The sequence below is a fragment of the Protopterus annectens genome, chromosome 12.part0 (assembly GCF_019279795.1).
Source record: "Protopterus annectens isolate FY-2018-M chromosome 12.part0, PAN1.0, whole genome shotgun sequence".
Classification (NCBI taxonomy): domain Eukaryota; kingdom Metazoa; phylum Chordata; order Ceratodontiformes; family Protopteridae; genus Protopterus; species Protopterus annectens.
In genome coordinates this window covers 1075407494-1075433771 of record NC_056746.1, presented here as the reverse complement: position 1 = coordinate 1075433771, position 26278 = coordinate 1075407494, and the positions used below count along the sequence as shown (strand labels likewise).

General features: G+C 42.1%; 1 protein-coding gene across 1 annotated transcript in view; it reads left to right on the top strand.

Moving 5' to 3' along the window:
• LOC122816979 (annexin A13-like) overlaps positions 1-24528 on the top strand; it is a 267063-nt gene extending 242535 nt beyond the window's left edge. The window contains exons 10-11 of the mRNA XM_044090091.1: positions 10738-10850; positions 24081-24528. Coding sequence (XP_043946026.1) covers positions 10738-10850; positions 24081-24200 — 233 coding nt within the window. The 3' untranslated portion in view covers positions 24201-24528. The remainder of the gene's footprint in view (positions 1-10737; positions 10851-24080) is intronic.
• Positions 24529-26278: the final 1750 nt, after the last annotated feature.

Here is a 26278-nt window from a genome sequence, read left to right as displayed (position 1 = left end):
AGTCTGAGATTTATGCTGGCAAGTGTTTCATCAATTACTTTCAATAGGAGAGACAACATTAGAGGTAAGTGTCAGGGAGTTTAGTGGAGAGGTAGGTGATGGGGGAAAATATGTATGAATGTCTGTTGGTATATGCATAGTCTGAGGTGTGTGTGACTGTATCTGAGAGAGTGTGTGTTTTATGTGTCTGTGTGTGTGTGTGTGTGTGTGTGTGTGTGTGTGTGTGTGTGTGTGTGTGTGTGTGTGTGTGTGTGTGTAGGGGGGAGATTCCATACCTCTCAATTCATCCCAGGCTAATGTATAAAAACTGTAATACAAGGGGGGGGGCACTAAACACTCCTGAATTCTAGCCTTTTCCTGGCCAGCTACAGGTCACCCTCTATGACCCATGAAGCTCACAGTTCTTACCTAGAACTTTTAGAGGTAGTCGCCATCCAACCAATTACCCTATTCATGGGAGACTTTAGCTACTCCTCTATAGAATAGAAAATGTACACTGTCTCTATCTCACAGGCAAAGCATTTCCTGGACTTCATCAACACAAACACCCTGGCCAGATAGTGCACTCTCTAAAAACAGGATCAAACATATTGGACCTAGTACTCACAAAAATTGGAAAGTGTTGCACCCACCCCTGTGTCACGTCCTCATTGATAAAGTTGGACCATAAAGCTGAAACCGTCAAAATAAAATTCAACCCAGAAAACCAACAAAATCCGTAACAGTCAGGAACTATACTAAAGCAAACTATACTCTATTAAGTGACAGTTTGTCAAAATTCATGGCTCTCTCAAACTCCAAAAACATAGTTACCTATGCAGAATTATTTACAGAAATCATGGAGAAGCATGTAAATGAGGCTGCCGTAGCTACCAAACTAAGGCCAAATCTAATCCCTACCGTAGCAGGCTATACAAGAAAAGAAAAGTCATTGGCAGAATCAGAAAGAGCAACTTTCATAGAGACAACAGCTCTCTGATTCAACTAAATAAGAAACTAAGAGGTCTAATAAAGTCCAGCAATACTAATTACAAGGTCAGGATAGTCTCCCAGGCTAAGGACAATCACAAGGTCTTCTTCAGCTATGTCAGGAATCATACAGGCAATACTCAGCAATGTGCAGAACTGGTGGTAAATGGCACAACCTTCACTAATCAGGATGAAATAGCAAATCTACTGGTTGATAAATTTCCTTCTAACTTCACCCCCCGCAAACCCCCATTACCCCCTGTGAAATCTCTTCTGTCATACCCACCCTCAGCTATCAACAGGGAGGAGGTCCTGGAAGTGCTTGCAAAGGTGAAAATCACTGCTTCACTGGGCTCTGACAGTATCCCCAGTTGCCTCCTAAATAGCCTAAAACATACCCTAGCAGGACCACTTAAGGCACTGTTCAACTACAGCCACAAAACTGGTTACATGCCGCATGAATGGAGGCCTGCAACGGTCATCCCTCCTCATAAGGCTGGACCATCAACTGACCCCAGGTACTACAGACCTATGAGTCTGATAAGTCTAATATGTAAAGCCATGGAATGAACTATCATGGAAATGATCAACAAGGATATTGGCAACCTAGAGACTCTGGACACATCCTAGTTTGCATGTGTTAAGGTAAGGTCTTGCCTACTGTATCTAATAGACTTCTTCGAGAGGGTCATCATGGCTATGGATGAGGGGAGAAACAGTACATGTTGCCTACCTTAAGCTGGCCAAGGCAGTCGATGCAATACCCCACTCAGGTATTGTTGACAAAAACTCAGAACTAGGCATAAATCACTATAAAACTCACTGGATTTCCAGCTGGCTCACAGATAGGAACAAAGAAGTCAGGATAAGTAAGACCACCTCCACCAAGAGACTGGTCACCAGTGGAGTTCCCCAGAGCTCTCTATTGGGCTGCTCCTGTTTGTCATCTACTTCTCAGAAGTCAAGGCTAATGTCAAAGGCCTCTGGCTTACCAAGTTTGTGACTGCAAATTGGGAGCTATCATAGATTCCCCAACAACAACAACATTCTACAAGAGGGTCTAGCACTAACAAACAAATGACTAGTGCAAAAGCCATGGATTAAAATTCAATACAAAGAAACTAATTATATTGCCCTTTGTGAAAGTGTCCACCCAAACTACTTACTTCATTGATAAAACACCCCTAAGAGTTGATCCAGTAGTTAGAGATCTGGGAACATATGTACAGAAATCTGGTGTTCAACCAGCATATAGCCAAGATAGTAAGAACATCTTTCTATGTCGCCCAACTCATAAGCAAAGGTATGGCATCCAAGACCCAGGAAGTAATAGTATGACATCCAAGACCCAGGAAGTAATAGTACCCCTCTACTCAGCTCTTATCAGACCCATCACTGAGTACAATGCTCCATTTGGCAGTTACCTAGCCAGGCACTTGTAACAGTTGGAATGCCCTCAAAGGTTACTCACCAGTTGAATCCAGGGAATGAATATCCTGTCCTACACAGATTGCCTTAAGGTCATATCTCTGTACTCAGTCACCTACAGGTTACTGACAGACGATCTATGCCTAGTGTATAAGGCAGCCTCTGCTCCAGCTCTGATGGATCTCTTGCACATCTGCATGACAAACAACACCACAAATGCTAGATCCAAGGACCTGAACTTTCTCTGCAACATAAATAGAACCTGCTGGGGGACCAGTATTTGTCTCACAGGATACCCGCACTATTAAATAAGCTCCACAACTACATGAAGCAGAGTTTAACCCTGACCTTGTTCAAAAGAAACCTTGATCAGCCATGTAAGCTACAAAATGCCTGAGCACCTGACTGTAAGACAGTGGTCGTCAGACACCTGAGACTTGTGTGCTTATAGTAGTCCCTAATATGACTTCTTAATCTGTTTAGTTAGTTAGTTAGTTTACATTGATTGCAATACAGCATTTGCGCACACAGCGCAAGTGAAGAAATTCACATACACATAAAAAAAATTAACTAATTCACAAACATGGATTAATCATTGAAGGTTTACAGTCTGGCAGACAATTGAGACAATGAGCAAATATTATTGACAGAGGAGAAAAACAAATGTGGATTCATTTTAGCAGTACATATGGGCGGTAAGCAGCAGGTGAGAACAGAGGGTGGAAGAAGAAGTAATAAAGGTGATTGAAGAGTTAGGTTATGTGGCCAGTGGAAAAGCACTTACAGTTAGACTTTTTATGGAGGTGTGTTTTGAGATGAGCTCTGAAAGTGTGGAAAGAGGTGATTTTTATTGTGAGGTGGATAAATAGTGAGAGTTTGGGAAGAAGATTGGAGAAGAAGTGGTCAGTACAGTTCAGTTTGGTTTAGGGGCCCTTGAGCAAGAAGAGTCAGTTAGGAGAAGTTGCATAGATTGTAAGAGTTGATGCATATCTTTTTAAATATTTCCAGCATTACTATTTTTTCAGTCAGCAAAACATAGCATGACTATCAGTCTCATTTCACAATATACATCAGTCTGGTTTTCTGTATAATCGGTCTCCACACACACACCAGTGTACCCCCCAGGACGAAGTAACTCCAGTCATATACCCACAGTAGTACAGAGAAAGGAAGATACTCATCCTGTCATCAAAACACCACTCCTTGCTTAAACTTTGTACACCCTGTAAGTGTTCCATGATGCTTAACTTATAGCTCTCAACAAGCTTTCCTCCAAGTACTTACATCTTAATGTTTACTATATTCAGCTTTCATCCCCCAATTTTGTTACACTGCAGGCAATTATTTTTTTACTCCTGTATACGTCTTTCATCATCCTGTATGCACAATCTTCATGTTAGCTGCTTTTAATATGCCATATTGACAATAACATTCAAATAACATGTAGAGGGCAAAATACGTGAACAATTTCCAAACAATGATTCATTGGTGTTATTAATGGTAAGATGCCAAAATCTTACTCATTGAAAACAATCTACCAAAAGTTATTTATTTGGACCTGGCTGTGTTATTTCTTTGAAAAGGAGTCTGACAATTTAAGTCATTCTGTGACACGTGTGTGTGTGTGTAGGGGGTATGTGTTTGTTATTTTGTGTACGCATGGTGTGTGGGTTCCTGTGTGTCTGTGTGTACATGCTTTTTGCTTTCTTGATGTGTTTGTGGTTTGTGTGTGGAGGGAGCATGTGTACATACAGTGTGTGTGTGTGTGTGTGTGTGAATGTGTTAGAGAGGTAAGCACTTGTGTGTTTCTTTGTGTACATACATTTTGTGTGTGTGTGTGTGTGTGTGTGTGTGTGTGTGTGTGTGTGTGTGTGTGTGTGTGTGTGTGTGTGTGTGTGTGTGTGTGCATGTGTGTGTATTGAGGGTAAGCACTTGTGTGTTTCTTTGTGCACATACAGTGTGTGTGTGTGTATGTGTGTGTGTGTGTGTGTGTGTGTGTGTGTGTGTGTGTGTGTGTGTGTGTGTGTGTGTTGGAGGGGTAAGCACTTGTGTGTTTCTTTGTGCCCATACATTTTGTGTGTGTGTGTGTGTGTGTGTGTGTGTGTGTGTGTGTGTGTGTGTGTGTGTGTGTGTGTGTGTGTTGGAGGGGTAAGCACTTCTGTGTTTCTTTGTGCCCATACATTTTGTATGTGTGTGTGTGTGTGTGTGTGTGTGTGTGTGTGTGTGTGTGTGTGTGTGTGTGTGTCTGTGTGTGTGTGTGTGTGTGTGTGTGTGTGTGCAGGGGGTATGCATTTGTTTCTTTGTGTATACATGAACATGGTATATGGGTTCCTTTATGTCTGTGTGTGTATACTTTTTTTTCTTGATATGTTTGTGTGTAGAGGGAGCATGAGTACATACAGTGTGTGTGTGTGTGTGTGTGTGTGTGTGTGTGTGTGTGTGTGTGTGTGTGTGTGTGTGTGTGTGTGTGTGTGTGTGTATCTGTGCATTTGTGTGTGTGTGTGTGTGTGTGTGTGTGTGTGTGTGTGTGTGTGTGTGTGTGTGTGTGTGTGTGTGTGTGCAGGCTCTGGGTAGTTCTGAGGAGAGATGCCTGGCTGCTGTCATGTTTTGGAAATCATTCTAATACATGGAGATGCTCAAGGAACAAAGCTCAATAAAGGATGAAGGCTATTCAACTAGTATGTAGCTAGCCCATACAGAGCTCTACCTCCCTCAGCCTCACTCCACTTTTCTGTGGCTCCTTCCCAAAGCAACACTGAACCATTTGATAACTTACACTATGTCTGTAGCTCATATACTACATGCCAGATCCCTACAACCTGCTGTACAAATTAGTATTTCAGCACATTTGTCTTTTAAATGCAATTCACGCCCACTTCTTATTCCTCTGTTTTGTTCCTCAACATCTCATTTCCTCCAAAAATGTGTAGCTTGCTATATTTTACTCCCATATATTTTCTATTCCCTTACTTTTTTCCACTTGCCCAAGCCTTTTATTATTCAACAGCCCTTCCTTTCCTGTTACAGTTTAATAGTTCTGCATTGCCTGCCTTCTAACAGCCAATTTCCATTCTGTATGCCGCCCAGAACTGTGGTAATCTATCCTAAATATGTATTTACTAGTTTTCCCTTCAGTGGAAGAATGATTTCATGATGTACTGAATCTAGTCGCCATGATATACTGTGGATTTAAAGAGTACACACCACTGTTAAAATGCCAGATTTTTGTGATATAAAAATGAGACCACAATAAATCATTTCAAAACTTATCCCACCTTTAATGTGAGCTATAACCTGTACAATTCAATTGAAAAACAAATATGTTAGGGGAAAAATATAAAAAATAAAAAACATACAATAAACTGGTTGCATAAGTGTGCACACCCTTAAACTAATACTTTGCTGAAGCAACTTTTGATTGAATTATAACATTCAGGCTTCTTGAGTACACACCTGCCATCAATTAAAGAGACTCTGATTATCCCCAAATAAAGTTCAGCTGTCCTAGTAGGGTTTTCCTGACATTTACTCAGTTGCCTGTTACAGCAAAAGCCATGGTTCGCAGAGAGCTTACAAAGCATCAAAGGGATCTCCTTGTTGAAGTGTATCAGTCAGGAGAAGGGTACAAAAAAATTTCCACACCGTTGGATATACCATGAAACGCAGTGAAGACAGTCATCAAAAAGGGAGAAAATATGGGACAACAGTGATGTTGCAAAGAACTGGACGTCCCTCCAAAATTGATGAAAAGACAAGATGAAAACTTGTCAAGGAGGCTACCAAGAGACCTACAGCAACACCTGAAGGAGCTGCAGGAATTACTGGTTGTGTGCTACATGTGACAACAATCTCTCGTATTCTCCATATGTTTGGGCTATGGGGTAGGGTTGCAAGATGGAAGCCTTTTCTTACACAGAAAAACATCCAGGCCCAGCTAAAATTTGCAAAACAATACATCAAGTCTCCCAAAAGCATGTGGGAAAATGGGTTATGGTCTGAACAGACCAAGGTTGAACTTTTTGTCCACAATTCCAAAAGGTACATTTGGTGCAAAAACAATACTTCACATCACCAAAAGAACACCGTCCCCATGGTGAAGCATGGTGGTGGCAGTATCCATGCTTTGGGGTTGCTTACCTTTAGCTGGAACTGGGGCTTTAGTCAAGGTGGAGGGAATTATGAACAGTTCCAAATACCAGTCACTTTTGGCCGAAAGCCTTCATGCATCTGCTAGAAAGATGACGATGAAGAGGAATTTCACCTTTCAACATGAAAATGACCCTAAGCATACATCCAAATCAACAAAAGAATGGCTTCACCAGAAGAAAGTTAAAGCTTTGGAATTGCCCAGCCAGAACCCATACCTAAATCCAATAGAAAATCTGTGGGGTGACCTAAAGAGGGCTGTGCACAAGAGATACCCTAACAGTCTGACAGATTTGGAGTGCTTTTGCAATGAAGAGTGGGCAAATATTGCCAAGTCAAGAATTGCCATGCTGATAGACTCCTACCCAAGAAGACTGAATGCTGTAATTAAATCAAAAGTTGCTTCAACAAAGTGCACCAATGCACTGGCCCAACACTTCCTGGAATTCATTAATTCCAATGCCTTGGACCAGCTCATTCTTACCCCCACTAGAGGAAGCAACATCCTTGATCTGCTTATTACTAACATGGGCAACCTTTGCTCTACACCAATAGTCAATTCCTCTCTGGCTAGATCCGAACACAAACTAATCACCATGGAAATCCACATCTCACCCACACCCCCTGCAAAGGTAACCACCATGAAAAACTTCTCCAACGCTGACTTTGGGCTCCTAAAATCCAAGGTGGCTAACTTCATGGCACCCATGTTAATGGAAAATAGATGCATGACTGCCAAATCATACATTGATGCACTGTATGAACACATACATAAATGCATGGAACTAGCCATACCCAACAGAACCAAAACGCTGAACTCCAAAAAAAGGAATGCAAATTGGTGGTCCCCAGCCATTAATAAACTCTACAATAGAAGGAAGAAACTGTTTGAGAAAAAGGTGAAGTACCAAAACTGGAAAAACTCCCTTATTAGCCTCAACAAAAAGTTGAGATCCTTTATCAAAACCTCTAAAGCAAGCTATGAAGGCAGAATTGCGGAAGACACTAAAAACAACCACAAAGCCTTCTGTAGTTACATCAAGAATCTCCATGGCAATACCCAGGTTTTATCTGAGTTACTGCACAATGGTACCTCCTATACTGAGCCAACAGATATTGCCAACATACTGCCCTACAGATTCAGTGCCAACTTTACCCCCCCCCCAAAGGACCAATCACAATACCGAAGGAATGCCAGGCACCCAGCATTACTGCAGCACAGGTTAAAGCTGGATTGTCCAAGGCCAAGAATACAGCTAACATAGGACATGACAATATCCCTGGGTGTGTTCTACATGAACTGCAAAGTGAACTGGCACCACATCTGTGTGCCTGTTCAATCACAGCCTCACCTCAGGCTTTGTCCCTATCAAATGGTGCACTGCTAAAGTCATCCCTCTCCATAAAGAGGGAGCAACTACAGACCCTGGGAATTATCGCCCCATTAGCCTGACTGAGTCTGATATGTAAGACTATGGAGCGCATTATCATGGACCTAATTAACAAGGATATAGGGAATCTCCAAACTCTAGATTCCACACAATTTGGTTTTGTGAAAGGTAGATCATGCCTGCTAAACCTGGTTGACTTCTTTGAGTCAGTCACCAGAGTTGTGGATGAGGGCAAGGCAGTTCATACAGCCTACCTTGATCTGGCCAAGGCCTTTGATACCATTCCTCACTCCGGAATTATTGATAAACTCACCAAACTAGGCATCAACCCCTATATCACTATGTGGGTTGCAAATTGGCTCACAGATAGAACCCACAGTGTGAAAGTAACGGACTTCAAGTCAGACTGCTGACCAGTCACAAGTGGAGTCCCACAGGGATCAGTCCTGGGTCCTCTCCTGTTTGGCATCTACTTCTCAGAGGTCCAGGCCAACACAGAGGGACTCTGGCTGACCACGTTCACAGATGACTGCAATCTGGGAGCTATTATTAACTCCCCAAGTGATGTAGACATCCTACAGAAAGGCCTCACTGAGACCAATGACTGGTGTCAAAACCATGGCTTTAAGCTTAATGCCAAAAAATGTGTCATCATCCCCTTTGGGAAAAACTCAGTTCCCACTAAATACCACATCAATGGGAGCCCACTAAGCACAGAAGGCGTTATAAGAGATCTGGGGACACAGGCTGACAGCAATCTCTCCTTCATCCACCATATTACCAATGTGGCCAGAATGTCCTTCTGTGTGGTACATCTCATTACCAAGGGTTTTGCATCCAGGAAGAAAGAGGTCATCATCTCTCTCTACTCTTCCCTCATTTGGCCAGTCATTGAGTACAATGCCCCATTTGTCATGTACATTACTAGAAACATGCAACAGCTGGAAAGGCCACAAAAGTACCTCATGAAGAGGATCCTACGCCTTAAAAACATGTCCTACATGGACAGACTAAAATAACTGCAGCTATTCTCTGTCTCATATCGTCTACTAAGAGGTGATCTCTGCTTGACTTACAAATCCATGTCTTACCCAGCTCTGTTAGAAATGCTACATCTAAAGAAATCCCAATCCCTCTGCACCACACACTCCAGAGACCTTAATCTCATTACCACAAGCAACCAAACATGCTGGAGGGACAGGTTCATAACCCACAGACTGCCCATGTTCTGGAATAGACTTCCCATACATGTCAAACAGAGCACCTCACTGACCCTCTTCAAGAGAAATCTTGATGAGTGGATGAGAAATAGAAAGTTCACTCCAGGGATCACTCCAGTGGCTATACTTGACAGAGGCACTGGGAACTAACGTCGGGCAGCATGATGCCAGGGCACTTCTATGGGCTAGGCTTGTAAAGGCCCCAGGGCCACTAGCCTAGTACACATCCATGAACCTATGAACCTATAAGTATTAGTTTAAGGGTGTGCACACTTATGCAACCAGCTTATTGTACATTTTTCATTTTTTATATTTATTCCCCTAACAGATTTGTTTTTCAATTGAATTGTACAGGTTGTAGGTCACATTGAAGGTGGGAAAAGTTTTGAAATGATTTATTGTGGTCTCATTTTTTTATATCACAAAAAAATTGGTGTTTTTAACTGGGGTGTGTACACTTTTTATATCCACTGTATACTCCCAACATCACACTGAACTTTGCCACTGCCATTTCAGCATGATTCACTAGACATTTCCTTTTTCTAACCTACATAGTGTTATCTAACCCACAGTGGATATATTGTGTTGGTTTCCAGTACCAAAATGCATAACATTTTACTTTTTCCACGACGGATTTGCTGCCATCTATCTGGTTGCTTTGCATAGTTCAGCAGTCCTTTTGGGAGTAGATACTCCTTCCAACTATGAGCACCATTCCATCATCATAACAACATTGTAAATATGAATTCTACTCCCCATGATAGCAGAGACACATACATTAAGCAGCGAGACAGCCAGCATGTACCCTAATGTTACCCTATTGCTTACTGACTTCACAAATTACATTTGTACATGGCATTTGTTTTACCACCTCAAAGCAGTCGTTCATTTGATAGTTTGTTGTCGCTCATTCTATACAGGAAGAGTTGACTATAATGAAATGTTTACAAGTACAGTAACGTAATGTACTTTGTACACGGTGAGATCATTGACAAACTGCAGCATAAACATGCAGGTTAGGAGCGCGCTGAAAGGAAGTAAGTGTGGAAGAAATAATGCAGGGGATACAGATAAGAGTTTTTTATAGCTGAACTATGCAGTGAAAAAGAAAGCTAGTCAAAATAATGTAAGGTGAATAGCACACAGGGGATAGACAGAGAACAGGTAAATGGAGGGAGCAAAAGGAAAAAAAGGGAAAAATAATAAAAACAAGTGATTAAGAAAGCTTGGAAAGGAATGGTAACAATGCAGAAGAAAATATGGAATTGTTATAGCTTGTAGTGGTGGATCTGTACTAAAAATAAGATAAAATCAAAACTCTGGCAGGGAGATTGAATAAGAGCAGGGCACACATGACAGAAGGGGAAGAGAATGGGTGGAAGAAATGGGAATGAATGAAGAGAAGATAGGAACAGTAGTGTGTGTGAAAGAGAAGAAAATGAGACATAAAGAAGGAAGAGGAATGAAACCATTTCAGATGACGCAGCATTCCCAAACAGGAGACAAGAAGGCAAATGAAATGTAATGTTTAAGGAGCAAAAGTAACTGGTTCATAAAATGTAAACAGTATTGTTTTCTTGTAGTGGAATGTGCCAAAAATCGTGAGCTATATTTTGCAAAAAGATTGCACAAGGCTATGAAGGGAGTAGGAACAGATGAAGACACCCTCATTCGAATTATCGTGAGCCGTGCAGAGGTAAGATGTTTTCTAAACATGCCTGTCCAATGTTCTTAAATGTACAGTTTAGTGGTTACAAGACTTTATGGCAAATTGTTTATTTACCTTACCAGAATATTACTTCCATGACACATACAACATGTTCACATACACTTTAGTTATGTTTGGATTTATGATTAGACAAATACAAGATTGTACACCTTAGCATGACCAAAAGAGGAATTTCAGAAGTTTTTGCTGTCAAGGAAGTTCTCTTTAGCTCTGCATAGGACTGACCTACCTACACCTCCTAGCTCACTATGATTAAATCTGAGGTTGTGGCGCATGTAGGAAAATGAGATTCCCATCCCCTCATCTTCTTTCGGCTGTTCCCGTTAGGGGTCACCACAGCGGATCATCTGTTTCCATTTCTTCCTGTCCTCTGCATCTTGTCTGTTACACCAACCACCTGCATGTCCTCTTTCACCACATCCATAAACCTTATCTTAGGCCTTCCTCTTTTCCTCTTACCTGGCAGCTCCATCCTTAGCATCCTTTTCCCAATATACCCAGCATCCCTCCTCAGCACATGTCCAAACCAACTCAATCTCACCTCTCTTGCTTTGTCTCCAAACTGTCCAACCTTAGCTGACCCTCTAATATACTGATTCCTAATCCTGTCCATCCAAGTCACACCCAGTGCAAATCTTAACATCTTTAACTCTGCCACATCCAGCTCTGACTCCTGCCTTTTTGTCAATTCCACCGTCTCCAACCCATATAACATAGCTGGTCTCACTACCCTCTTGTAGAGCTTCCCTTTCACTCTTACTGGTACCCGTCACAAATCACTCCTGACACTCTCCACCCATTCCACCCTGCCTGTACTCTCTTCTTCACCTCTCTTCCACACTCACCATTACACTGAACTGTTGATCCAAAGTACTTAAACTCATAGGTTCATAGATTCATAGGTAAGTACTAGGCTATCTGCCCAATGGGCATTTATAAACCTAGCCAGAATGTGTTGGCTTTCGCCACCCCTTTAGATTAGTTCCCAGTGTCTCTGTCCAGCAGAACCATCAGTTCCCTGCACCACTGTCCAGCAGAGCCAGTGCAGTGATCCCCAGGGTAAATTTTCTGTTTCCCATCCACCCGTCAAGGTTTCTCTTGAAGAGTGTTAGTGAGGGGCTCTGCCTGATGTATATTGGAATGCTGTTCCAAAGCATGGGGAGTTTCTGGGATAGGAATCTATCCCTCCAGCATGTCCTATTTATCGCTGTGGTGAGGTTTATATCTCTAGAGCATGTGGCTCTCTGGGGTTTGTTTTTTTTTTTTAGGTGGAGCATGTCCATCAATTCTGGGTTGGACATGGCCTTGTATGTCAGGCAGAGATCACTTCTGAGTAAGCGGTATGCAACTGAGTACAGCTGGAGTTTCTTGAGTCAGACTGCATAGAGCATCTGTTTGAGGCCAGTAATCCTCTTGGTGAGGTACTTGTGTGGCCTTTCCAGCTGTTGCAGGTGTCTTATAAGGTACATCTCAAATTGGGTGTTGTATTCTACGATGGGTCTAATGAGTGATGAGTAGAGAGGCACAATAACCTCTTTTGTTCTAGATGCGAACCCTTTTGTGATTAGGTGGGCCATATAGAAGGATTTTCTAACCACCTTGGAAATATGATTATCAAAGGAGAGATTACTATCTACTTGGGTCCCCAGATCCCTTATTACATTTTCTGTATTTAGGGGACTACCACCTATGTGGTAGTTTGCGGGTATTTTGTTTTTTCCAAGGGGATGACTATGCACTTTTTGGCATTTAGCTTGAGGCCATGATTTTGACACCAGGTGTCCGTCTCCGTGAGACCCTTTTGGAGGATGTCTGTGTCAGCTGGAGAGTCAATTATAGCCCCTAGTTTTCAGTCGTCTGCAAACTTGGTCAGCCATAGTCCTCTTATGCTTGCCTGTAACTCTGAGAAGTATATACTGAACAGGAGGGGTCCTAGGAATGAGCCCTGGGGGACGTCATTTGTAACCGGTTTAGAGTCAGACGTAGAGCCTGCAACTCTCACCATGTGGGTTCTATCCATGTTGGCAACCCATTTTGTGACGTAAGGGTTTATGTTCAAGCTGGTGAGCTTGTCTATAATACTAGAATGAGGAATGGTGTTGAAAGCTTTGCAAGGTCTAGGTAGGCTGTGTGGACCTCCTTTCCCTCATCTAATGCCTTGGCAACCATCTCTAAAAAGTCCACCAGGTTTAGGAGGCATGATCTTCTCTTAACAAAACCAAACTGGGTAGGGTCCAAGGTTTAGAGGTTCCCAATATCTCTGTTAATGAGTTCCATGATGATGCGTTCCATAGCCTTGCAGAACAGGCTAGTCAGGCTTATAGGATGATAGTTCCCTGGGTCCGTTGTGGCTCCACCTTTGTGGAGCGGGATAACTTTTGCTGTGCGCCACTCTAAGGGTATGTAGCCTGTAGAGAGGCTGGGTTTAAACAGTGTGTTTCGGTGAGGGATTAGTTCATTTTGGAGCTCTTGTAAGACACAGCCTGGGACACCGTCCGGTCCCATTGAAGCTGTGTTTTTGGCTTTGGATAGGGCTGTTTTAACCTGTACATTGGTGATTGACAGGGCCCTCCATTCTTTTGGTATGTTTATGGGCCCTTTAGGGGGTGAGAGGGGGGGGGGTGAAGTTTGTACTAAACCTGTCTGACAGAATGTTTGCAATATCAGTCAATTCAGTGTATTTTGTGCCATTCTGCACTAACTCAGGGCAGATCTGATAGTTTCCACTTAGGTTCTTGACATAGCTAAAGAACGCTTTGTGGTTATCTTTGGAGTCATTGACAATTTTCTTTCGAAACTAGCCTTGGATGATTTAATGAGGGATCATAGTTTCTTGATAATACTGATCAGGGATGTCTTTCCTTCTTGGGAATTTATTCTTTTCTGTACTAGTTTCCTCCTTTTGTTGTATAGCTTGTTTATGGCAGGGGTCCACCAGACTGGTTTTCTTTTCTTGGAGGAGTGAGTCTTGGTTTTACTTGGGATAGCATGATCCATGCATTCCTGCAGATGCTCATAGAGTGCCTTTGTAAAGGTTTCAGTAGCTTGGACAGCATTGTCCTTTAGCATGGGGGCTGTGAACCTTTCCACCTCAGTCTTAAGTAACGTGAAGTTTGCTTTTGAAAAGTTTTTCTTGGTGGTTTCCTTGATTGGGGGTGGAGGCAGAATGTGGATATCAAGAGTGATTAGTCTCTGGTCTGAGCTAACCAGTGAGGGGTTGACCTCCGGTGTGGAACACTGGTCGCCCATGTTGGTGATGACCAGGTCCAGTATGTTCCCTCTGGTGGGGGTGTTGACCAGTTGATCCAGGGCATTTGAGTTTATAAATTCTAGGAAGTGTTGGGCAAGGGAGTTAGTACTTGAGTAGTTCTCCCAGTTTATGTTTGGGTAATTGAAATCACCCAGTATTAAAGTGTTTGGTAGGACCTTCATATTTCCCAGTGTCTCCAGAAATATGGAATGGGGGTCCTGGGCCATGGTGGGTGATCTGTAGCAAGCTACAATTTGGATTGCTGTTTTGCCCATTGTTAGTTGCACATGGATGATCTCCGATGCATTGTGCTGTGCCACTAACCTGGAGGTGTGGGTATCCTCGATGAATATGGATACACCCCCGCCTTTTGTGTTTTGGTTCTGGTTCTGTGGCTGAAAGGTATGGTATGAGTTATAGCCTAGTAGTGCTGGGGTGCTCTCAGGAGCCTTAAACCAGGTTTCTGTTACTGCACAGATGTTGATGTTCTCCATACTGAGGAGTGCCTCGAGTGCATGCATTTTGAGGTTTAGACTTCTGGCATTGAGTAGCATCACCCTCAGTTTTTGGTTACTTGTGCTATTTATGGTGGTGGGTTTGTCTTTTGAGCCATGCCTAAAAAAGGCACTATGGGGGTGGCAAGAGCCTTGGCCAGTACTCAAAACCCTAAGGGTGACAGGTGCAAGCCATCTCTCCAACTGGATACCTTTGAATTGAATGACACAGACATAGCCATTGTTGAAATTGATCATTTTTTCTTTACGCTGTGGCATCATTCTTGGTGAGGGCAGGATGCTATTCAGGGTCAGGGTCATACCGGCCTGGGCTACATGATCAGAGAGCTACATGATCTTCCATGTCTCTTTTCATGTAGTCCAGGGAGGTACATCTCAGGTCATGTACACCAACATGTAAAATGACAGAGTTGTATATGTACTTGTTCTGGAGTGACCTGAGTGCTTGTGTTATGTGGCGGATCCTGGCACCTGACAGGCAGTTAACCATAACCTTCTCCTTGTCCAGCCTAGTTAGTGGGACATCAGTATGCCTGACTATAGAGTCACCTATTACTAGTGAGTTGGGTATGTTATTTTGCATTAAGGGCTGTAATTGCATGGCACACTGATTATGTGAAGTATGTGTTTCATGGTTGGTGATGGGGTGTGGAGGTTGCTTGGATGTCTACTTTGGAGATCTCTGTTGCTTTTGCAGATTTTTATTTAGCACCTCCAAGTATGTTTTCATGTATTCCTGTGTGTTATTTGCCGGTGTTGGTTTATTAGGTCTATGTGAGACTGGTGGTGTGTTGCAAGGATTACCCTTCTCCTCTTAACTGTCAGTTCCAGTCTTGGGTTGAGAGAGCTTTGCTTCCATTTTGGCTGTATAATTGCATCTCTCGTATATATTAGTGTTTGGTGGTAGGAGGAGAGGGTTGTCTGTGTACACGAGGCAGTTGTATTGCCCACCTTTTCCAACTCTACTCCCTGCATCCTCACCATTCCTCTACCCTCCCTCTCATTTACATGTATATATTCTGTCTTAGCCCTGCTGACCTTCATTCCTCTCCTCTCTAGAGCATATATCCACCTCTCCAGGGTCTCCTCAACCTGGTCCCTACTCTCACTACAGATCACAATGTCATCTGCAAAGGTTATAGTCCACGGGGCCTCCTGTCTGATCTCATCTGTCAACCTGTCCATCGCCACTGCAAATAAGAAAGGGCTCAGAGCTGATCCTTGATGTAATCCCACCTCCACCTTAAACGTATCTGTCACTCCCACCGCAGTCCTCACCACTGTCACACTACCCTCGTACATATCCTGTACCACCCTTACATATTTCTCTGCCACTCCCGACTTCCTCAATTAATACTATAACTCCTCTCTAGGCACCCTGTCATATGCTTTATCTAAGTCCACAAAGACACAATGCAACTCCTTCTGACCTTCTCTGTATTTCTCCAACAACACTCTCAGAGCAAACATTGCATCTGTTGTGCTCTTTCCTGGCATGAAACCATACTGCTGATCACTAATCATCACCTCTCTTCTTAACCTAGCTTCCACTACTCTTTCCCATAACTTCAAGCTGTGACTGATCAATTTTATCCCTCTGTAGTTACTGCAGCTCTGCACATCACCCTTATTCTTAAAGATAGGTACCAAAACACTTTTTCTCCACTCCTCAGGCATCCTCTGACTTTCCAAAATGTTATTAAACAATCTGGTTAAAAATTCCACAGTCATTTCTCCTAAGCACCTCCATGCTTCCACTGGTATGTCATCTGGGCCAACAGCCTTTCCATTCTTCATCCCCTTCATAGCTGTCCTTACTTCCTCCTTGCTAATCTGTTTCACTTCCTGATGCACTACCCCCACATCATCCATCCTTCTCTCTCTCTCATTCTCTTCATTCATCAGCCCCTCAAAGTACTCTTTCCATCTATTCAACACACTCTCCTCACCTGTGAGCATGTTTCCCTCACTATCCTTTATCACCCTTACCTGCTGCACATCTTTCCCAGGTCTGTCCCTCTGTCTAGCCAATTGGTACAGGTCCTTTTCTCCCTCTTTAGTGTCCAATTTCTCATACAACTCTCCATATGCCTTATCCTTAGCCTTCGCCACCTCTCTCTTTGCCATGAGCCTCATCTCTTTATACTCATGTCTACTTTCTTCATCTCTTTGACAATCCCACTTCTTCTTCACCAGCCTCTTCCTCTGTATACTCTCCTGTACTTCCTCATTCCACCACCAGGTCTCCTTGTCCTCCTTCTTCTGTCCAGATGTCACACCAAGCACCTTTCTAGCAGTTTCCCTTACTAGCTCTGCTGTAGTTAACCAGCTATTCGGTAACTCTTCACTGCCTCCCAGTGCCTGTCTTAACTCTTCCCTGAACTCCACCTCACAATCACCCTTTTTAACTTCCACCATTTAATCCTTGGCACTGCTTTCATACTCCTCCTCTTCTTCTTGATCACCAACGTCATCCTACAGACCACCATTCTATGCTGCTTAACTACACTTTCCCCTGTCACCACTTTACAGTCTCCAATCTACTTCAGACTGGCCCTCCCACATAGGATATAATCCACCTGTGTGCATCTTCCTCCACTCTTGTATGTCACCCTATGCTCCTCCCTCTTCTTAAAATACATATTTACCACAGCCATGTTCATCCTTTTTGCAAAATCCACAATCATCTGACCTTCTGCATTCCTCTCCTTAACACCATACCTACCCATCACTTCCTCATCCCCTCTGTTCACTTCAACAACATGCCCATTGAAGTCCACTCCAATCACAAGCCTCTCACCCTTGGGTACACTCACCACCACTTCATCCATCTCACTCCAAAATCTTTCTTTCTCATCCATCGCACACCCAACTTGTGGAGCATATGCACTAACAACATTCCTCATTATACCATCAATTTCAAGCTTCATAAACATCACTCTATCAGACACTCACTTTACCTCCAAAACACTCTTGGCATACTGTTCCTTTAGGATAACCCCTATCCCATTTATCCTGCCATCCACACCATGATAGAACAATTTGAACCCACCTCCTATACACCTGGCCTTACTTCACTTCCATCTGGTCTCTTGCGCGCACACTATATCAACCTTCCTTCTCTCCATCATATCAGCTAGCTCTCTTGCTATACCAATCAAACTGCCAACATTCAAAGTTCCTACCCTCACTACTACACTCCTAACCTTCCTCCTCTCTTCCTGCCTTTGGGCATGCCTTCCCCCACCTCTTCTCCTTCGGCCAACAGTAGCCCAATTTTTTCCAGCACCCTGTTGGCTAACAGCACTGGTGGTGGTCGTTGTTAACCCGGGCCTTGACCGATACGGTATGGAAATATGAAATGTTGTCCGCATAAGTCATTTGGCAGAGGTTTTATGCTGGATGCCCTTCCTGACGCAACCCTCCCCATTTATCCGGGCTTGGGACCGGCACAAAGAAATGCACTGGCTTGTGCATCCCCAGTGGCTGGGTTACAGTATATATACAGTACATATATATATATATATATATATATATATATATATATATATATATATATATATATATATATATATATATGTGTGTGTGTGTGTGTGTGTGTGTGTGTGTGTGTATATATTTAAATTAGTGATGTGTGATGAAACAAGGTTTCACACAATTGCCTGTTACCAAACTGTCGTCTTCTCAAAAAGAAAAAAATTTAAACATTCTTGAAAATAAAGTTGTTTTTTGGGGTCATCAAGAACATTCCTGGGGCTCTCACAAACTGCAATTATATTTTTGATAGTCTTAAGTATTTTAAGGTCATAAAACATCATAAAAGAAATCATTTTCTTTTTAAATCCAGTGCAATATGCAATAGCAATATATCGTGTGTGTGTGTGTGTGTGTGTGTGTGTGTGTGTGTGTGTGTGTGTGTGTGTGTATATATATATATATATATATATATATATATATATATATATATATATATATATAAAAACATAGACAGTATGGTATGTAATAAATGCAATAATAGCCGTTTAGATTTACAGGATGCTTTGAAAACAATGGCAAGGCCGTGATTATTTGATTGAATTCTCTAATTCTATAGTTCAGGTAATTTCTTTTATAAATTGTTTCATTACATATGTAATTTAATTGTATTTCTGAATTTTTTAATCTTGAATTATTATTTTTCATTAATTCCAGTGGACTGCTCAATGTATATGTTGTTTGATGAGTAGTAACTTTAGGTAATTTCTCTAAGTTCTAACAAATGGAGTATAGCAAAAATAAGTAAAACTGTATGATTCAGGTATGAATAAACAATTTTCTTCGGTTTATAGTTTCATAGGTTCACAGGTAGGTACTAGGCTATTGGCCTTATGGCCTATGTAAGCCTAACCAAAAAGGTACCCTGGCTTTCGCCACCCAGGAAAATTATTTTCCTGTGCCACTGTCGAGCAGAACCACAGAAGTGATCCCTGGGGTGAATTTCCTATTTTCCATCCAATCATCAAGATTTTTCTTGAAGAGTGCTAATGTGGAGCTTTGTTTGATATAGATAGGTAGATTGTTCCAGAGTATGGGAAGTCTCTGGGACATGAATCTATCCCCCCAGCATGTTCTGTTGATTGTGGTGACAAGGTTTAGGTCCCTAGAGCGTGTAGCTCGGAGGGATTGGGATTTCTTTAAGTGGAGCATGTCCAACAGTCCTGGGTTTGACATAGATTTGTATGTTAGGCAGAGATCGCCTCTGAGTAGGTGATATGCGACGGAGTAAAGCTGGAAAGTTTTGAGACGGTCTGCATAGGGCATCTGTTTGAGGCTGGTAATCCTCTTTGTGAGGTATTTCTGTGGCCTTTCCACTTGTTGTAGATGTCTTGTGAGATACATACCAAAAGGGGCGTTGTACTCTATAATGGGTCTAATGAGTGATGAGTAGAGGGGAACAATGACCTCTTTTTTCCTGGATGAGAAACCTTTTGTGATGAGGTGTGCCACTTAGAAGGATTTCCTGACTAATGTGATGATGCGATTATCAAAGGAGAGACTACTGTCCACCTGTGTCCCAAGGTCTCTTATCACACTTTTGGTGTTAAGTTTACAACCGCCTATGTAGTAGTTCATGGATACAGAGTTTTTACCAAAGGGGATGACAATGCACTTTTTGGCATTGAGCTTGAGGCCATAGCTTTGACACCAGGCATCTGTCTCATTGAGGCCCTTTTGTAGGATGTCCACATCATTAGGAATTTCAATTATGGCTCCTAATTTGCAGTCCTCTGCAAACTTTGTTAGCCAAAGACCTTCTGTATTAGCCTGTACTTCAGAGAAGTAGATACCAAACAGGAGAGGACCCAGGACTGAACCTTGTGGTACTTCACTTGTCACTGGTCTGAAGTCAGATTTGGAGTCTGCTACTTTCACAGTGTGGATTCTGTCAGTAAGCCAGTTGGCAACCCATCTTGTGACATAGGGATTTATACCTAGTTTAGTGAGTTAGCTATAATTCCAGAGTGGAGGATGGTGTTGAAAGCCTTGGCGAGATCTAGATAGGCTGTGTGAACCACCTTACCCTCATCTACGGCTTTGGTAACTGCTTCAAAGAAGTCTATCAGGTTTAGGAGACATGATCTGCCTTTTACAAACCCAAACTAGGTGGGGTCCAGAGTTTTGAGATTACCAATGTCTTTGTTTATAAGTTCCATGATGATATATTCCATGACCTTGCAGACCAGGCTAGTCAGGCTAATGGGGCGGTAGTTCCCGGGGTCCATGGTGGATCTCCCTTTGTGGAGTGGGATAACTGTCGCTGTGCACCATTCAGTGGGCACAGAGCCTGAGGTGAGGCTGTGACTGAACATGGTACTTAGGTGGGGTGCCAGTTCATTCTGTAGTCCATGCAGAATGTAGCCTTGGATGTTGTCAGGTCCCATGGATGCTGTGCTCTTGGCTTTGGAGAGTGTGTTTTTTACCTGTGCAGCTGTGATTACAGGAACTTTGCATTCTTCCTATATAGAGATGGGCCCTTTAGGGGGTGAGAGGGGGGTAAAGTTAGCACTGAATCTGTCTGCCAGGATGTTGGCTATATCAGTTGGTTCTGTATATTTAGTGCCATTGTGCTGTAACTCAGAGCAGATCTGAGTGTTGTCATTGAGATTCTTGACATAGCTATAGAATGCTTTGTGGTTGTCTTTAGAATCAGTGGTGATTTTGTTTTCATAACTAGCTTTGGTGGATTTTATGAGAGATCTCAACTTCTCACTGAGGCTGACCAGGGAGTTCCTCCAATCATGGGATTTTATTTTACTCTTTTTTGCAACAATTTATTTCTTCTGTTGTAGAGTTTGTTTATGGCAGGGAACCACGAGATTGGCTTCATTTTTTTTGGTTCTGTTAGGGATAGCACAATCCAAGCACTCATGTAAGTGCTTATAAAGTGCAATTGTGTAGGATTCAGCAGTTGTACCTCTATTGTCCGTCTGCATGTGTTGTGAAGTTTGCCACATCTGTCTTAAGAAGCATGAAGTTGGCTTTGGAGAAATGTTTTATGGTAGTTTCCCTAATCGTGGGTGGGGGCGGGATGTGGATGTCTAGGATGATTAGCTTGTGGTCATATCTGACCAACGAGGAACTGATCTTTGGTGTGGAACATTGGTCACCCATATTGGTAATGACCAGGCCTAGGATATTGCTGCCCATGGTGGGGGTGTGGATAAGTTGATCCAAGGTGTTGGAATTTATGAATTCCAGAAAACGTTGAGCAAAAGAGTTGGTACGTGAGTAGTTTTCCCAGTTAATGGTGGGGTAGTTGAAATCACCCATTATTAGGGTGTTGGGTTGTACACTAATATTTTCCAGTGTATCAAGAAATGAGGAGTGGGAATCCTGGGGCATGGTGGGGGATCTGTAGCAATCTACAATTTATCTTCATAGGTTCTTATTATGCTTAAAGTCAAAAGAGACCATCGAGAAGTTCAACCACATCATCCAGTACAGGTGGGAAGACTAAAATGTCACCCATTAAGTAGACTTCCCCATATATCTCTGCTGAAAATTTTTGTTGTACACCTATTTTAATAGGAGTTGCATTGTTTAATGAAACTAACAAAGAAAAAAAAACATTTTAACAAAAGTCCCATTCTTTTACTAAAAAGTTTTTTGCAATGTTTATGTTACCCTGGGGCAAGAGTTTGTTAAGGGATGGGGACCTGTAACCCCTCCTTCTATCTAATCACCTCCAAGTTTGCACCACACTGAGAAAATGAGATAAAGTACATATGTGCCTCCAACTGTCCAGTGTATCTCTACATAACAGTACAGGCTGCCTATAATTTGTTCCATTACTTATCCTGAGAAATCTTACTTATGCTGCCCTGAAAGTCACTAAGGTCATATAAATTGTATACTAGACACCCTATATTTAGCAATAAAGCTCAAGAGACTGTCCTTAATAATCAAGTAGTCACAGGTGTATAGTGACTTTGTAAATTGTCTAAAGATACACTGAGTGTTAAACTTACAGTAAATGTTATTTGTAGTTCAGTGCAAGGTTGTAAACAGGTTCATCTGACAAGTAACAAGTAACTGTTTAAAATCTTGGGACCCACATTGCCCACTCTTAACAAATGGAGAGTGAAATGTATAATATCTGGAATTTTATATATGTACACACATTTGGAGAGGCTTGCCTCCCGCATTGAGAGACTACGGGGAGTGGAGGGAGCTTGCTCTTCTTCTGTATTTTCTGTCTTTTTCTTCAGTGTCTTTGGACTCATTAATGTGAATCTCAAGATTTCAGCAGGGAACTGAGTAGAGATTAGAAGCTAGCCAGCAATGCACTAGTCAATGTCACAAGTAAATATCTGGGCATAGTAACCAGCTCTGGTGATACAGAGTGATAAAGCCCTGACTGTAGCCTAGGTCTGGCCTTAGTGCTTGATTGCAATGGTGGGGTAGGGTGGTCATTTCCATTCCAGAGGATTGTGGGGCAGAACTGGACGAATGCTGCTTGGTACCCTCAGAGGAAGAATGGTGATGAAAATGGTCAGCTGACTGGGCAGGTGCCCAGTTCACCATCCAAGTAGCCTTAACTGCAATTGCACAAAAGCATGGACCTGCATATGAAAGGCACTATGAGTCTATATATCTTAGTAGATGACATGTCCATCAATACGGTGTGGAGGTTATGGCCATCATAAATCCCCCATTCTGGAATTATAGCTAAACTCAATAAACTAGGCATAAATCCCTACATCACAAGATGGGTTGCCAACTGGCTCACTGACAGGACCCACACTGTAAAAGTTGCAGACTCCAAATCTGACCTCAAACCAGTGACAAGTGGAGTCCCACAGGGTTCCATCCTGGGACCGCTCCTGTTTGGTATCTACTTCTCTGAAGTACTGGCTAACACAGAAGGCCTCTAGCTAATGAAGTTCGCAGATGACTGCAAACTAGGAGCCATAGTCAAGTCCCCAAATGATGTGAACATCCTACAGAAGGGCCTCTCTGAGACAGATGCCTGGTGTCAGAGACATGGCCTCAAGCTCAATGCCAAAAAGTGCAGTGTCATCCCCTTTGGTAAAAACTCTGTACCCATGAACTACCACATAGGCAGCAATCTACTTAACACCGAATGCATGATAAGAGAGCTTGGGACCCAGGTGGACAGTAGTCTCTCCTTTGATAGTCACATTGCCACAGTAGTCAGGAAGTCCTTCTATGTGGCACACCTCATCATAAAAGGGTTCTCGTCCAGGAAAAAAGAGGTCATCGTTACCCTCTACTCATCACTCATTAGACCCATTATAGAGTACAACGCCCCTTTTGGAATGTACCTCACAAGACATCTGCAGCAGCTGGAAAGGCCACAGAAGTACCTCACAAAGGGGATTACTGGACTCAAACAAATGCCCTAAACTGACCGCCTCAAAAAACTCCAGCTTTACTCCGTAGCATATCGCCTACTCAGAGGTGATCTCTGCCTAACATATAAAGCTATGTCAAACCCAGATCTGTTAGACATGCTACACCTAAAGAAATCCCAATCCCTCTGAACTACACGCTCTAGGGACCTAAACCTTGTCACCACAATAAACAGGACATGCTGGAGGGATAGATTCCTATCCCAGAGACTTCCCATACTCTGGAACAGGCTACCCATCTATGTCAAACAAAGTTCTTCAAGAAAAATCTTGATGAGTGGATGGGAAATAGGAAATACACCCCAGGGATCACTTCTGTGTCTCTGCTCATCAGTGGCACAGGAAAATAACTTTCTTGGGTGGCGTAAGCCAGGGAACCTTGTTGGCTAGGCTTGCATAAGCCCTTGGGCCGATAGCCTAGTACCTACCTATGAACCTATAAACATATAGTCATCAGTTTGACTGTACGTCTGTCCATTTTGCCATGAATTATCAGTGTTCTCTTGTTTTTGCTTAATAGGTTGAACTTGAGACAATTAAGGAACGGTATGAAGAAAAATATGATGTCACACTGAAGGATGCCTTGAGTGGAGAGTGTTCTGGTGACTTTAAGAAAGTCCTTCTTAGTGTTGTGCATTAAACAATAAGGTCTCTGAAAAAAGTTACTCTCTACATTTATATCACAAGGATTTTTTGTATACAGGGAAAAATCTAACATGTGCATATATAATTTAAAGTACTTAGGTCTGTAACCAGATTTTAATGTGTTAATACATATGTATGGACTAACTTTCTCCCAGGTTCCATTTCCTACATTTGTGAGTAATCAGTCTTTGTGATCAGCAATGTTCCTTTAGTAGGTAACACAAGTATTTAGAGTTTTACATTGAATGTCATTATATAAACAGTGATGTATTTAAAGTCTTAAACTGCCCATTTTTTTTAATAATATTTACTATTGAAAACTGTGTGCTGTCTATTTTTTTCATTTTGCAGTGTTTAATAAAATTATATCACATGTCTAGAAATAATTCAGCAAGTGAAAACATGGTCTAAATATTATATAATACCCTCCATGTCTACAGCAGTTGCAGCTTTACGAGTTGTTTAATGATCTGTTGTGGGGAAATGGGATCTAAGTTAAAGTTTTCAGTTTACCAGCTATTTAGTGTTGCCTCCCTTTCCTGTGGTCATAAATTGTGGGTAGTGACTGAAAGAATTAACTCACAGATATAAGCTACAGTAATGAGCTTTCCTGACAGAGTCACCAGGCTTCCTCTCTATGGTAGGGTGAGAAATTCAGGGATCTGGGAGAGGCTCCAGAAAGGAGATGTTGCTCCATCAGATCAAGGCGTGCCAATTTAGGTGATCCATTTATTATATTAGCATCCCCCCAGGGATTTCTGCTGGAGCTGTTCTGAGCATGTCCCAGATAATAAGACCAAGGCAAGATTCAAGATATGCAGGATGGATTATATTTCACATGGTTCAATTGCCTAAGGATGTTATTTTAGTTCTTAATGCATGTCATTTATTTATTTTGTCTATGGTCAGACATGATTTGCCCCAAAGGCAAAAAGTAAATGTATGATGATTGTGTAACACATAAAGCAGAATAAGGTGGTATCCAGAGTAGGCAGGTTTATTATACCTTTCTGCATTTGGAAAATACAGCCAATGTGACACACTCCACCTATATAAACCAAATAAACAAAACTTGACACAGCAATTAAAATAGGAATTACAAGAGTACGAGTCATCTCTTGCTCAATACATATAGTATGTGCGTGTGTGTGTGTGTGTGTGTGTGTGTGTGTGTGTGTGTGTGTGTGTGTGTGTATATATATATATATATATATATATATATATATATATATATATATATATATATATATATATATATATATATATACAGAAAGAGAAAGAAAGATGACACTAGAACATTAGATCATACTATATTTTTTTATTTTTATTTATCCTTTATTGACCAGGTTAGTCCTACCAGGCTAGTGGCCTTTTTCAGGAAGCCCCAAGTCAGTAATCATACTGCTGGGAAACATTTTACCAGGGAATTGGGGAACTTCACCTACTCTTTTCAATAGGTGCTGTGGGCTCTTTTACATTTACCTGAGCAACAATCAAATGAAGCAGATGGGACCTCAGTTTAACATCTCATCTGAAGGGTGACACACTCAGGAGTGCAGCATCCCCCTTATGCTGCAATTGAGTGTCAGCAGTTGATCCGTCTGGTGTGGGAATAGAACTCATAGCCTTCTGCACCAAAGGCAAGTATGCTACCTGCTGTACCACTGACACTGCATAATTTTTGACTAAAAAGCAAAAAAAATCCATTTGTAATATTTATACTTCAAAACATATTAACTTGACAGCTGTGTTACAGAATAGAACCACTAAAGAAAACATTGATATTTATCAAGATGAGCTGAGTGCTGTGATTGGGGAAGAGGAAGTCTTACCATGACCTTCATCATCATCAGGAAACTGAAGTGTATTCTTATACAGATAGCATAGAATGGTGATGGTGCTGGGTGTGATGAGAGGCAAGTGAGGTGTGTGTGTGTGTGTGTGTGTGTGTGTGTGTGTGTGTGTGTGTGTGTGTGTGTGTGTGTGTGTGTGTGTGTGTGTGTGTGTGTGTGTGTGTGTGTGTGTGCATGTCGATAACTGATGATGATATATGTGACGTCCCCTCTGTGGCCC